Here is a 13,314-nt window from a genome sequence, read left to right as displayed (position 1 = left end):
GCAGCTTTTCTTTTGCCCATTTACAATCACCAAGACTGATACCTGCAGAAAAATAATGGAGATTTATTAACTGGAGGTAACCTATCACAGACTTTCCCAAAATAGGAAGGTCACACCGTGACAGCCTCATCAACAGATCAGATGAAATGCATCCAGAAATGTCCCACCAAGGGAGCAAAATTCCTCACCATGGCAACAAGTTTCTGCTTTTTTTATTTCCTTCCCTGTGAGGCCCAGGGTATTCATGTTAGAGAGCAAACCCAAGCAAACTGTAAAGGGTATTTCCTCACAATACTGGAATAAAGACAGTCATCTGGAAAATGATATTTGATCCTCATGAAGAGCTTCTTACCACTATGGCAGTGGCAGCTTTGCCAGTGCTATCTGATTAAATTCAGCACTTTTAATAAAGCTGGCCATGCCCATATAGAATAAACACCTCCTTCCTCGGCAGAAGGTTGGAGTGTGCAGACCTGATCAGGGAAAAGGAAAAAAAAAAAAAGTGGCAAAAGATGAGCTGTTGCAAATATAAGCAGGATACTTTTGTCTAGAGACAGGAAAAACAAATGTTCCCGGCTAAAATAAACAATACTGAGATAAATAAAGTTTTAAGGCAGGTGACACCTGTGAGTTACACTTTCTCTTCACCTAAATTAAGTTACAAATATTTCGGTGAAAGCCTCCAACAGGAGTAAGACAACAGTTTGGCTGTGTTCTCTGTTCTACCATTTGCTGCAAAAGTATTTATAAAGCTTGCAGAAAATCCCACACGCTTCAGCAAAGCATAAAAGCAAGAGCTGCTTTATCCCTTTAGATTTTAAAAAAAAAAAGCTTTTATTCCTCAACTTCTGTTCTTAGGCAGTTAAATCAAGCTTGGTTCCAAATTCCCACGATTTCAATCGCCGCGTTTGTATCACGAGAAGCCCGGCTTTTCAATTACAAACAGCGTATGGACCAGAGCGTTTCCGAGGGAGCTCTAACAGAGAACCCCATCCACCTGCAACCACCAGCAGCTGTGAGCAGGACGGATCACGCACATTTCCCGGTGGAACTCTGGAGCAAACCCTCTGCCAAGCACCCCTCACTTACTGCCGGCTCATCCGTGCTCGGCGCTCCCGGCACCGCGACCCCCGAATCCGGCCGGAGCACAGGGAAAGCACCGCGGCACCGCGAAGCTTCGCAGTTTAAACTCTTGGAGCAGCACTGGTCACACCCCCAAAGCCCGGGCGGCTGATTCATGCGAATATTTCAGGTTAAAAGTCCCTCCAGCTGATTCATGGAAAGTTGGAATGTAATCTGTGAGGTTAACAGGTTTAAGTCTCCAGTAGAAGCATCCCGAATTTCTCTGTCTCTGCAAATTCCTCACGCAGACAGTTTTTGCAAGAATCGTGTGGTAGAAAAGGTTCGATTTTATTGAACCCTTGGTGCCATTTGGTGAAACACCCTCCTGCCACACATCCGAGAGACAGGCAGAGAGGAATTAGCCACCAGAATTTTTGGTTTTGTACAGAAGTATGTGCACGTGGATTCCCGAGCCCAGGAGCCCGAGGACTTGGGCCCAAATAAATTTACAGTAACTGAGGATAAAATGAGTTATTTGGACACATCAGTGCATTGCTGAAGAGCCTCAGTAAGAACCACCACTGTCCCTCAGTGCTCCAGCGCCATGGCCAAGGCAATCCGTGTTTATGTCACCTGGAAATGTGACCCTCTGTCAGCTCAAATATTAAATCAATCGATTCCATTTCTTACTGCTTTCCCCTGAGATACAGCTGCATTGCTCAGAGACTGCTCCAAATTTCACAAAGCAACAGAATTAAATATAGCACTTATCATCAATAATATATAGTTTTTAATGCAAAGAGAGCCTAAACAGGCAGGAAACTATTTTTCTCCTGACTCATGCCAGTGATAAAGCACATGTGTCCTGACAAGTCTGAATGAAAGATGCCTTTAGGGAGCTCTTAATTAAAAACAAAGCAAGCAATACAACATAGAAAAAAAAAAAAATCCAAGTCACTAATTTACTAACTTTTGTATGCAAAAACTTGCTATTACTTTTGGTTGGGGGGCAAGATTTTATTTCTTTAGTGCCCAATTCTCTCGTCTGTCTAGATACAGGTGCAATAAAGCAGGGCAAGGAGGCTGGGGGATGTAAATAGCAAGAACCTCTAATTACCAAGAGGTGTTGACCCACACCAGGTGAGGCTGGTGGCCACCATCAGGAGAAAAAAGAATTATATATATATTTTAATATATAATTTACATAATTCGATATGTATAATTTATAAATTAGCTTTTATAATTACCCTATTTGTTTCTAGCACAACAACTGAGCACTGCAGATCTCTCGAAATGAGCAGTGGTGTATTATCAGTGTGTTTTGAATTACATAACTTTTAATTAATTTCAGTAAAAATTAAAAATACAGCAGAGCCAATACCCTAAACCAAAATTCCTCTCCTCATTTACGGAGCTTTTTTTGCTACAAAAAGTTACCTGACATTTCACCCACGGCGAACAGCACCTACTTTTTCTGACTCTTATTTTAAAAAGGCTGCCAACAGCTCCAAACTCCACCTTCCTCTTCTGGAAGGAATCCCAACAAGTAACTGCTCACTCATTCCCAGCTCATCTGCTACAACTCTGCCCTACAACTGCCATTCATTTCTAACCAATTACATGGCAGCAGCCCGGAAAACTAACAATAGGTGGCACATTTTTGAAAGTTGGATGCAGTTACGGGAAGCTTTCAAAATAATAACCATGAAAAAAAAAAGTCAAAACAAACCCAGGGAGGCTGCAATGGCAGGCGATTTGATTTGTAAGAAAATACTGCCACGTTGAGAAAGAGGTTCAGACTCCGGGTCCAGCAGCAGGCTGTGGAAGGGCAGAAGCAGGCTTGGCAAAAATCAGGTGTCCTCAGCCAGCACTGGGCACCTTGTCCCGGGTCTGGGAGGGTTCAGGCTGGTTTGGGGTCCCTGCCCATGGGGTCCCTGCCCATGGGGCACTATCTGCCATCCCCACGGGGTTGCTGCCCTATCTCACCACAACAGGCGCTGGAATCCTGTTGGAATAAAGCCACAGCTGACTTTTCCTAGGGCAGAGGTGATCCTTTTGAGCTGAGGCACAAAGTGAACATTATCAGTGCTGTCCTTTCAAAGAACAGCGCTCTCCGAATCAGACACATGGTTTAATTCTCATTAAGATACAGACAATAAGAAAAAGCAAAACAAACATAAGGCTCCTTTCACGGTGCAGCTGCATTAGTAACTGCAAGTAATACTGAGTAATCCGAAACCAAAATAAACACAGGAGTTTTATTTAGTACAATTACAGCCCTCTGGAAAACACCTCCTGATTTATTTTGAGGAAGGCAAGGACAGGGGCTACAATTTCACCTAGGTGAGGCCAACCATTAGCACTCTGGTAATTCATGTCAGCAGAGAACCTGATACCTTATTTTCAAGGCTGAAAAACAGTTCATGATTTCAAACCAGCCAAGGTTTACAAGGGGACATTGGCAAGACACCTCTTGCTTTGTTTACATGCCTGGATAAATATTTTACACGTCAAGCATAGTTATAACACTTTCTAAGAATATTCCATTACATTCTTTCTTCTATGACTAACAATTCTTCCGCAAAAATATTTGGCTAGTGCTGCGTTACAGCGAAATTAGCCAGGAACTGGAGCCATATTTTGAGGGAGTAAAAAAGGGAAAATACCACAAAAAAAAATACAAAATTGAAAAAGCAGAGAGGATGCCTATTTCAACACACATAATGAGGTGTTTGTGCAGAGGGAAGGTGCCCATTTTGGTACTGGATAAGGTCACTCTTGAAAGGGGAAAAGTTCTAAAATTGAAGTGTATTCCAGAACAGGCCTCTCTGGCTTGTTTTTACCTTGACAAGCGAGAACCCAGCAATATTCTAGCCAAAACTGTAGCTGGTTTCGTGTCTATCTCAAAGATAACATGCAAAAGAAACACCAGGAATTTTAAAAGGTTACTTATTTCAAGGAAATGGTCATCAAAGCCTGTCCTTGTGAGGAATATTCATTCTGCTGAATAATCCAAGAGATTCTCAAATTAATTAGCATCTTCCAGCAGTAGAGCTTATGTGTGATTTTAATAAATCCTTAACACAAGAAGATAGGTTTTCCTGCAGAGCCTGCTAATTAAAAGTCTATAGATGCCCCCAAAGCAGCTCCCTCTTGCCTGAGGATTTCAACTCAGTCCTGACCAGAGGTGACCACACGGTGACATTTCAGAGCTCTTAACATGGCCTGCATGAAATGAAGTGGCTTTTGTCCGTCTGGCTGAAGACACAAGACATCAATCACCTCTTACTGCCAAACCTGGAGCACCTCTCCCATAAGCAGAAATCCCAGCAGGGGAATGTTAATGTTTCCTCCAGCCTCGTGTGCCAGACACGGCCTGGGCAGCACGAGGGGCTGGAATGCTCCTTGTCAGGGCTCCAGCTGCTCCAGAAGTAAAGTCTTTAAGGCTCATGGCTCTGAGTCTGGTTCACAGGAGGTTTTGTTTTGAGCTGTTATTTTTACTTCAGCTGTGACAGCCTTCTAATTAAAGACAGCACTAAGTGTCCGCAGCACACAGTGTGAGAGGCTGGAGAACACTCTATTTTCTGCATTAAGAACTGTTTCATCTCTCAGAAATGCAATAATTCCACTCTCTAAGTGGTGAAGTGGCATTTTCCCATAGCTGTTTCATACCACCTTTAAAATGCTCTTGGAATGACTTAACAGCACAAAGTCAAGACACATAGAGGTGCCACAGCCATGGCATATTAACCAATTTTCTGAAAACAACTGGTTTTCAAAACCAACTTTAAAAAGGAGAGGCCCATGATCTCGGCAAAGAACATTTTGTAATAGGGACATTTGACAGACAGGACACCATTTAAATATAGCACAGCACTAATGCACAAAGCTCTCCACAGCTTTACAGTTATCAATAAACAAACCCTCGGCCAGCACAAGGTAACAGAAATCATTGGAACATTTCCACTTCAGTATCTTGTGCAAAGTATCCCCAGCAGACCTCCTCTAACCCAGCTGTTTATCACTCCTTGGGCCTGACAGCAACCCTGCACGCAAACACAGCTCCTTGCATCAAATCCACTCATTCTGGTCTTTCTGAGAGCCACCCTGCTCAGCCCTGAGAGGGAGAACACGGGGAGCAGTGACAGAGCTGTCACAGCGCCCTTCCCACCCCACCCAGCACGTCTCACCACGGCCTCACCCCAAGCCTGAGCTGAGGCAGACACGTTCCAGCCCCATTACTGGATGTGGAACAGGAGAGAGTGCTGGGAATGAGAAAGCTCCTCTCCCATGTGCCCAAGAAATGCCCATGATCGATATTGTTCTCCATTAGCGCAGCATCCAAATCGATGGCTTCGACCGCACTCCAAGGGAGCTTTGAAATGGCTGGGCAGCACAGCTGAGTCCAGGGATCAGCAGCATTTAGGGTAAAAGCTAAAACCTGCCTGCCCCAAGTGACTCAAACATTAGCTAATTTACACATGCTTAGGATGGATCTCAGCAAAGCCTGGGTATGGGGCAAAACCTTATGGTCTTTAGGTGCTTTAAATTAAAGCTGAACCACTTCTCAAATATACCTGAATCATCTGATTTGCACATGACTAAATAATCTTATGATTTTTCATATTTGTAACTTGGCCAGTCTGAAAGGAAAAATTACATCCTACAGAAAAAGGCCAGGTTGTGTTCATATATACGAGAGAAAACTCCATGGATTTCAGAAATCAAAATCTAACACAAAATCAAAACCTGAGATTTTAATAATCTCTGTTTGTTTTCTATTCCTTAGTTGGATTCCTTTCCCTTCACAGGCAGTAGAGTCTTTTTTTCCAAAACCCCTTTCAGTTTAAAGGCCTTTGCTATGCACACATCCACCTCCTCAGGCTCTATCAGCCCCTGCCATTTGACCAAGGCTTCCCAGCGAGCATTAGACTACAGGGAAGTCTGCGAGTGCCTGCTGGAACATTTCTGTCAATGGATCAGGGAACTCATTCATAACCACCAACTGCCACAGCAGATAACATTCCAGACAGACGGAAGCTTTTCTGTGGGTAGAGATTATGTAACAACACGATTTTTAATCCACTTGCCCAGAGGAAGGAGAAATGAGCTCACTTTCACGGAGGTTAAAGCTACCTTATTCTGTTTTTCTCTGTTGTTTGTTCCAGTCATGTTCAACTACCAGATGATACTGAGCACATGAGCTGAGGGACTTGGAAAATCCACCCTGCTCATCTCCAGTCCATCCAGAAACTCTGCTGCTGCTGCCATCAGTTTCTCTCTTCCTCTCTTTTCCCTACTCGCATCTTTTGTGAACCTCTCACTCCAATTTATCTGAGTTACCAGAACAACCTTAGAACTGCAGTCATAAAACAGGCACCACTTAGAGAAAAATAATGTGAATGGTTATTAAACTGAGCATATTGCTCAAACTGGGGCAGATGCTTAATCCTGACAGTTTACAGGACATCCAATAGCATCACGTGGACTCACAGATTCATTTCAGGAAACGTGACCAGCTGCTGTCCCAGCACAGCAAGACACAGTGCTGGGCTCCAAGGGACTCAGCTGTGCTTTCCAGTCCAGGAATTACAATTATTGAAAACCCCTCTTCTATTAAACGTGGCCTTGTGATTTGCATCTTCCTCATCTGTTTTGCAAAGCTGCGTAGCCAAAACTTCGCACACAAACCACGTGCAGCAGCAATCATTAACTACTACACACCACTACTCACTACTGTCACAAGGGTCAGTTCTGTTTTTATGGCTGCCAAGCTCTGCTTCCTTCTGAAAACTTCCTGATTCAATGGACTAAACTCTGGCACCCAGCACGGGTCAGGGACGCAGCGCTGTTTTATGGGAGCTGCTTGGGAAATGCATCCATTTCCCACTTCTTGGAACACACTCTGCTGCCACTGAAAGCAGGACTGACTAATACACTCTAATCTAGACTATTTGTCCACAAATTGCAGAAGCAGACCTGACACAGAGCTGTATTCTCATTTCTCTGTCTTTAGTCCATTTCCATCATCTCTTTTTTATTGCTTCTTTTGGCTATTTCTGTACTGACTCTCAGGCAGCTTTTTATTCTCGCAGTAAAAAGCTGAGTAATTCTCAGTCACTCTGACAGTGGGATACATTTGACTGTTACATTTTATAGTTCACAAGGGGATTTCTGTATTTGTGTGCTCAGTAGCAAAACCAAAGCAATGGCTGAACATTCCTGCTCCCAGGAGCAATCCATGGATTAACACCATTTTCAATAGCTGAGTATAACACATCTGAGGTTGTTCTGAGGGCAACAAGAGAAAAACGATCGCAAATTGCAGAAGAAATTACTGAAGGTTGGGCTTCAGCAACTACAGCCCGTGTTCAATGCTGCTTCCAAGACTAACAGACATTGATTTTCCTTCTCAGTTTCAGGCCTATGCTTATGGACCCAGCTGCCCTCCAATAGCCCTTAGTCCTCTTTTGTGCTCCAAAAAGTGGACCCAAAGTCCACAGGGGCCACTCTGAAGTCTCTGCTGAGGCTGGAGAACACATTGTGACTGCAAATTAGAACTGGAGCAAGACACAGGAGGAGAAATGGTCATGAAAATTCATGGAATAACACAGAGAAGGTAGGTTCCAGGACTCCAGCTACTTCAGTACCTGTAATTATTGCCCTCTAACCCTCCCAGAACACATCTGCTCCCCACCACCTGGATTACAAGCCCCAGCTTCTTGGCACTGTCACGGCTCAGGACAGGGAGGCTGTTCAGTGAACAATTCACAAGGCAAGGCCATCCAAAACCAGAGACCCCAAACGGTACCAACCTTGGCAAAGACGGTCCAGCAGCGCTACCCGACTGTCATGCTGGAATCAGAGGGGCCACTGGGATCAGAAACCTGCAATCAGAGTGGCTCTCATCAGCAGCCTGGCCAGGTCTCCCCAAAAAACAGATATTGCAATCACACCGTTTCCACAAAAATGTTTATGACACCAAATTGGTAATTTCTGAACTTTATGTTAGCTCTGGTTATGCTATTTATGAATAAAGTGAAAGAAAAAAAAATGCTGATGGCTCCACATCCTTTTACATTTTTCCCCACAGAAAATGTGTTTACTGTGCTGCTTGTCTGGACGTGGGTTAAATTAGCCAGTAATGCACCGATCCTTTGACTAAATTCACTGTTTATTAAGAAACTCATTTAAAAATCCGGAGATCCTTTAGACAGCTCAAGTGACCTTTATCAGCAGGCACCAACTCAGCGTTTTTCTTGTAAAGAAAGAGCTCATTATCCACACACTCCTCTGGGATCTCCAAGCAGAACACAGCAGTTCCAGAGTCCATCCCAAGCTGAAGCTTTCAGGAGCCTCACTTTGCATTTATTAGGCAGGATTTGACTTTCTAGAAGGAGGAAGAGTTCCTGACAGTGGCTTTGGCAAGCACAGGCACCAAAGGCAGAGCACACAGGTGTTATTTCAGCAGTGCTGCAAGGCTCCTTCCCCCAGTTGTTTGGCTGCTGAGTTGGCTTTTCATCGTGCAGTGACTTTCCAAACAGACTCTGCAACTCTGTGATGCAATTATTAATCCAGTCTCACTGCCTGGTCAATGTCCCTTGGTGATCACAGCTTTTGCCAAAGGGGGGACAAAGGTGGTGTTAACTACAGCACTGGAGCCTTACAGTAAATTCATTACACAGGTGAAATGTTATTTATTTTTCTCTACAATCAAATTTTCTACTAAATTTTTTTTTTCGGGTGTTTAAGTAGACTTAATAGTAAGATTTTTAAACAATATTATACTTTGATTCTCCTGATTGCACTGCTACACAGTGAACTGAACTGCCTGTCAGGGGCACATGGAATGAGTTCAAGATGAGGTCGAGTGACAAACACATCCTGGCATGGCTCAAACTCGGGGCTGAAAGCATCAACTAATAAAATGAGATGATGATTCTGACTTCTCATGACCTCTAAAGACAGACTGAGTCACCACACAAAAAATGTTATAATATCCTGAACAGAGAACTTCAAGCAAGTGGTTATGAAACCTCTTGTATTCTGAGAAGGGAGGACTGAGCATGCCAAAACATGAAGGTACTTCAAAGGGACTGAGGTAAGATCAGATTTATGATCGAATCACCTGAAGTAAGAGAGTTTCTGAAGTCTGATGGTTAAAAATACTTTGGGGATCCAAATATCAATTACTGGTGTGTAGAGCCCAGGTAAGGCCACTTCTGGGGCACAGGAAAACAAAATGTAACTTGGAGTGATTTTATACTGGACACATCCACCAACTCTAGATGGATCTTAGATGATACATTTCTGTTAGCACAACCAGGGATGAGGCTTCTGGAATTACTATCTTATCTGGCACTTTAAAAACTGTCTCAAAACCTTTCCAGAAAATCGACAACCCCAAGAAAACCCCTTATCCACTTTCTCTGCCTGTAGGTACAAGCACTTCTGAGCATCAAACTGCTCAAATGACTTTGCTACTTGGTTCTCACCACTGTTAAGAAGGAGAGAAATAACCAGTTTGGTTCTTTCATCTACAACTTCTTCCAGCTGCCCCTGCAGCTTGACTGAGCTCACTGAACTCCACTCATACACAGAGAGTAACTACAAAACAGAAAGCTCCCCCAAAATAAAATGATGTCATGAACTCCTACCAGGAAGATCATTCCTTTTGAGCTCAAATCAAACACAAAACTCATCCCCTTTAATTCTGGCAGCAGAAGACAGCATCAAAAGATATCAAAAAGCATTTCATGTGCTGCAAATTAGTCTGTCATGAAACAAACAGCAATAAATCAGCACATGCCTATTTCCATGACAGCAGAACTTACTTTAACCTGTCCTAACGTGCTTTAAGATAAGCTGAAATAAGTCTAGACACAGTCTGATGCACAGGTTTCACTTGGTTTACATAAACTGCTGCATTTCAGCCGTAAGATCAGAGCATGGATGTTATTAAGGAAAATACAGACTATTGTTTTACAGGCTGCTTTCCAGAAGAGCACTTGTTAGTGATGTAAATACAGAGTTATACTATAAACAGAGGATTTATTTTAGCAAAAGGTGACTGCTTTCCTAAACAGAATAATACTAAAGGCACGTGGAAATCCAGTCTGGAGAATAATAAGCAAGCAGCTCTGCCTACACACTAACCAACAGTTCCTGACCCCAACAATTCACTGTCTTGATGTTCAGATCACTGAAAACACTTCTGAGAACCGGGCACTGAGGTATTTACAACCCTCAAAGCCAGGTGACTGTGAGCAGCGCAGCCTCACAGCCCCTGCACAGGGTAAACAAGGACGTACCAGAACAGGGAAAGCTCAGCCTTCCCCTCAATTCCCAGACACAACTTCCTTCCAATGAGCCCTTTGTGACTGCTGCTAATGCTAGCAGGAAGGACTGGGACTGAGGTGAGGGTAAGGTTCTCACAGGGAATACAGGTGAGCTTTCTGCCTCAAAGCCATAAGCTACAGCTACAGCATCATGTGGGTTGCAGCAACCCTGGCAAAACAATTCAAAACACTCTCCCTACAGAGGTTCTCAACCTCCCAGGTTTAGAGAATCCCAGAATGGTTTGGGTATGAAGAGACCTTAAAGCTCATCCTGTTCCACCCCCTGCCATGGGCAGGGACAGCTAACCACTATGCCAGGTTGTCGTCCAAACCCGGCCTTGGGCACTTCCAGGGATCCAGGGGCAGCTGAAGTTTCTCTGGGTACCCCGTGCCACAGCCTCCCCACCCTCACAGGGAAGAATTTTTTCCTAATATCCTATCTAAATCTACTGTCAGGGTGAAGCCCTTCCCCCTCATCCTGTCACTCCAGGCCCCTGTAAACAGTTTCTCTCCATCTTTCTGCAGACTCCCTTCAGCTTCTGGAAAGCCACACTGTGGTCACCCAAAAACTTCTCTTTTTCCAGCCTGAACAATCCCAAACTCAGCCTGTCTTCACAGCAGAGCTGCTCCATCCCTCTGATCATCTTGGTGGTCTCCTCCAACAGCTTCATGTCCTTCCTGTGCTGTACCCAGGGCTGGAGGCAGCTCTGCAGGTAGAGTCTCACCTGAGAGGGGGAGAATCCCTGCCCACACTGGGGGATCAGCCCAGGGCTCCGGGTACAACACACCTGACCAGGGCACGTCCAAACAGCTCATGCCCAGGTCCTTCTGCCAGGGCTGCTCTCCAGCTCTTCATTCCCAGCCCGGATTGGTACTGGGGGTTGACCTGACCCTGGGGCAGCATCTGGACTTCATGCCCAAGACTGTTTGCATTATTATCATCCCTTCCCTGAAAAGCCTCAGGTCACTGAGGTGGCAGTACAGAGACAGGCAGGATCACAGGACACAAAAATGTGCCTATGGGCTGAGGTCCCACCCCCTCACCCATTTAGGGGAAAACCCCTCAGAAACTCCTGCTCCCTCCAAACCACAGTGGGGCCAGAAAGGAGGAAGGAAAAGGAAGGTTAACTCAAGCCTAAAAACATGTTTAAGGATAACACTACACCAGCCTACACCCCCAGAATATGCGGAGGATGGTGGTGTGTGACCACCCAGCACCCCAAGGGGAGGCTGGTTCCGTTCTGGGTGTGGTGGGCACAGTAGCAGCCACCCCACAGGACACTGGGCACAGTCCTGGCCTCACACACAGCCCAGGAAAAGGTGACCATGTCAGGGACACAAGGATGCAATGCTAACCGAGGGATAACAGTCCCAGGCCTGCCAAACACAGTGTGGGAGACCCTCCAAAGATCCCCTCTGCAACTAGACACTAAAAAGGTGGCAGCACCCTCACCCCCACAGATGCCCCCTGCCAGTGCACACAAGGTGCTGTCCCCAAACACCCTGAGAGCAACCCCCAGGCCCCTCCAAAGCACATTCACAACAGAGTGCCCTGTGACCCCCAGACACCCCCTCAGCCCACTCCAGCATATCCCCTGTGACCCCCAGACACCCCCTCAGCCCCACAGCCCACTCCAGCATATCCCCTGTGACCCCCAGACACCCCCTCAGCCCACTCCAGCATATCCTCTGTGACCCCCAGACACCCCCTCAGCCCACTCCAGCATATCCTCTGTGACCCCCAAACTCTCCCACAGCCCCACAACCCCTGTGATGGCCAGACACCCCCCAGCTCCCTCATCCATGTCCTCTGACACTCTCTTCCATGTCCCCTGTAATCCCCACATACCCCCCGAGCCTCCTCCAAAGCCCATTCACAACAACGGAGGCCCCTGTGACTCCCCGCGAACCCCTCAGCCCCCCTCCGCCCCACCAAAGTTCTTGTAACCTCCCGCAGGCCCCTCTCGGCCCCGCACCCTCCTCTATGCCCGCTGGGCCGGGAAACACTCCCCCAATCCCCCTTTCCGGATACACAGCGCATTGCGGGCACCCCCAGGCCCGTAACCATCCTGAATGCACGGGAAGGACAGAGAAGAACCCCACAAGTTCAGAGGAGAGTAGGAAGGAGCCCCCAGAGCTCCGCAGAAACCCAAACCACCCCCCAGCCCATCGAGGCCTCACTCACCCCGTCCCCGCCGCGGCCGCTCCCTCAGGCGGGCGGTGGGCGGGGCCAGCCACTGAGCCCCGCCCATCGCCCATACAGACACGTGATTGGACCAACTCTGTGATTGGCATTCTCATTTGACCAATGGAGAACGAGAGAGCAGGAGGGGGCGGTGCGCGAGGGGGCGGTTCCGGGGGCGCGGGGCCCCCCAGTGCAGCCCAGTCTCCGCCCAGTCCGTGCCAGCGCCCCCCAGTGGTTCCCGGAGCCCTTCCAGTGCCCCTTTCGTTCCCAAAAGAACTCTTCTCGTCCTTGCCAGTCCCATCCAATCCTGTCCTAGCGCCTCCCAGGCTATCCCAGTGCCCTTTTAGCCAGTAAAAATGCCTCACAGTCCTCCCCAGTCCTGTCCAATCGCTTTCTAAATCCCACCAAATCCCCTCCAAGTCTACACCAGTCACTCCCAGCTCATCCCAGTCTAAGCCTGTGCCCTCCAAGTCTATTCCACTCACTCCCAGTCCATCCCAGTCTATCCCATTACTCCCCCAGTCGCTCCCAGTGCCCCTTTCCTTCGTAAAAGTCTATTTTTTTTGTCCCTCCCAGTCCCTTCAAAGCCCACCCAATCCCCTCCCGGTCCCTCCCAGTTACCCGAACACAACGCGTGTCTGTACCCACCGCAGGGTGTGCGCGGGGGCCGCCGGGCACCCTCCAGCTGTGCCCCCACCTCCCGTCGCTCCGGCACCGGTGCGCAGCTTT

General features: G+C 46.7%; 1 protein-coding gene across 6 annotated transcripts in view; it reads right to left on the bottom strand.

Annotated features, from left to right (window-relative positions):
• KCTD20 (potassium channel tetramerization domain containing 20) overlaps positions 1–13,314 on the bottom strand; it is a 57,923-nt gene extending 44,609 nt beyond the window's left edge. The window contains exons 1-2 of one of the 6 annotated variants that reach the window (XM_040085551.2): positions 13,234–13,314; positions 7,878–7,949 (exon numbers count right to left, since the gene is read on the bottom strand). Coding sequence is in view for 2 of the 6 variants with exons in the window: in XM_040085548.1 (XP_039941482.1) it covers positions 5,264–5,373 (110 nt within the window). In the remaining 4 variants the exon portion in view is untranslated. Of the gene's footprint in view, positions 1–1,089; positions 1,204–5,263; positions 5,460–7,877; positions 7,951–12,585; positions 12,633–13,233 lie in introns of those variants that run through there. The other 5 variants (XM_040085550.2, XR_009208492.1, XM_058423472.1 and 2 more) reach the window with 5 other exon arrangements.

This window comes from Hirundo rustica, chromosome 24, assembly GCF_015227805.2.
Source record: "Hirundo rustica isolate bHirRus1 chromosome 24, bHirRus1.pri.v3, whole genome shotgun sequence".
Lineage (NCBI taxonomy): Eukaryota > Metazoa > Chordata > Aves > Passeriformes > Hirundinidae > Hirundo > Hirundo rustica.
Note: the sequence above shows the minus strand (reverse complement) of the source record. Positions and strands in the feature narration are given on the sequence as shown.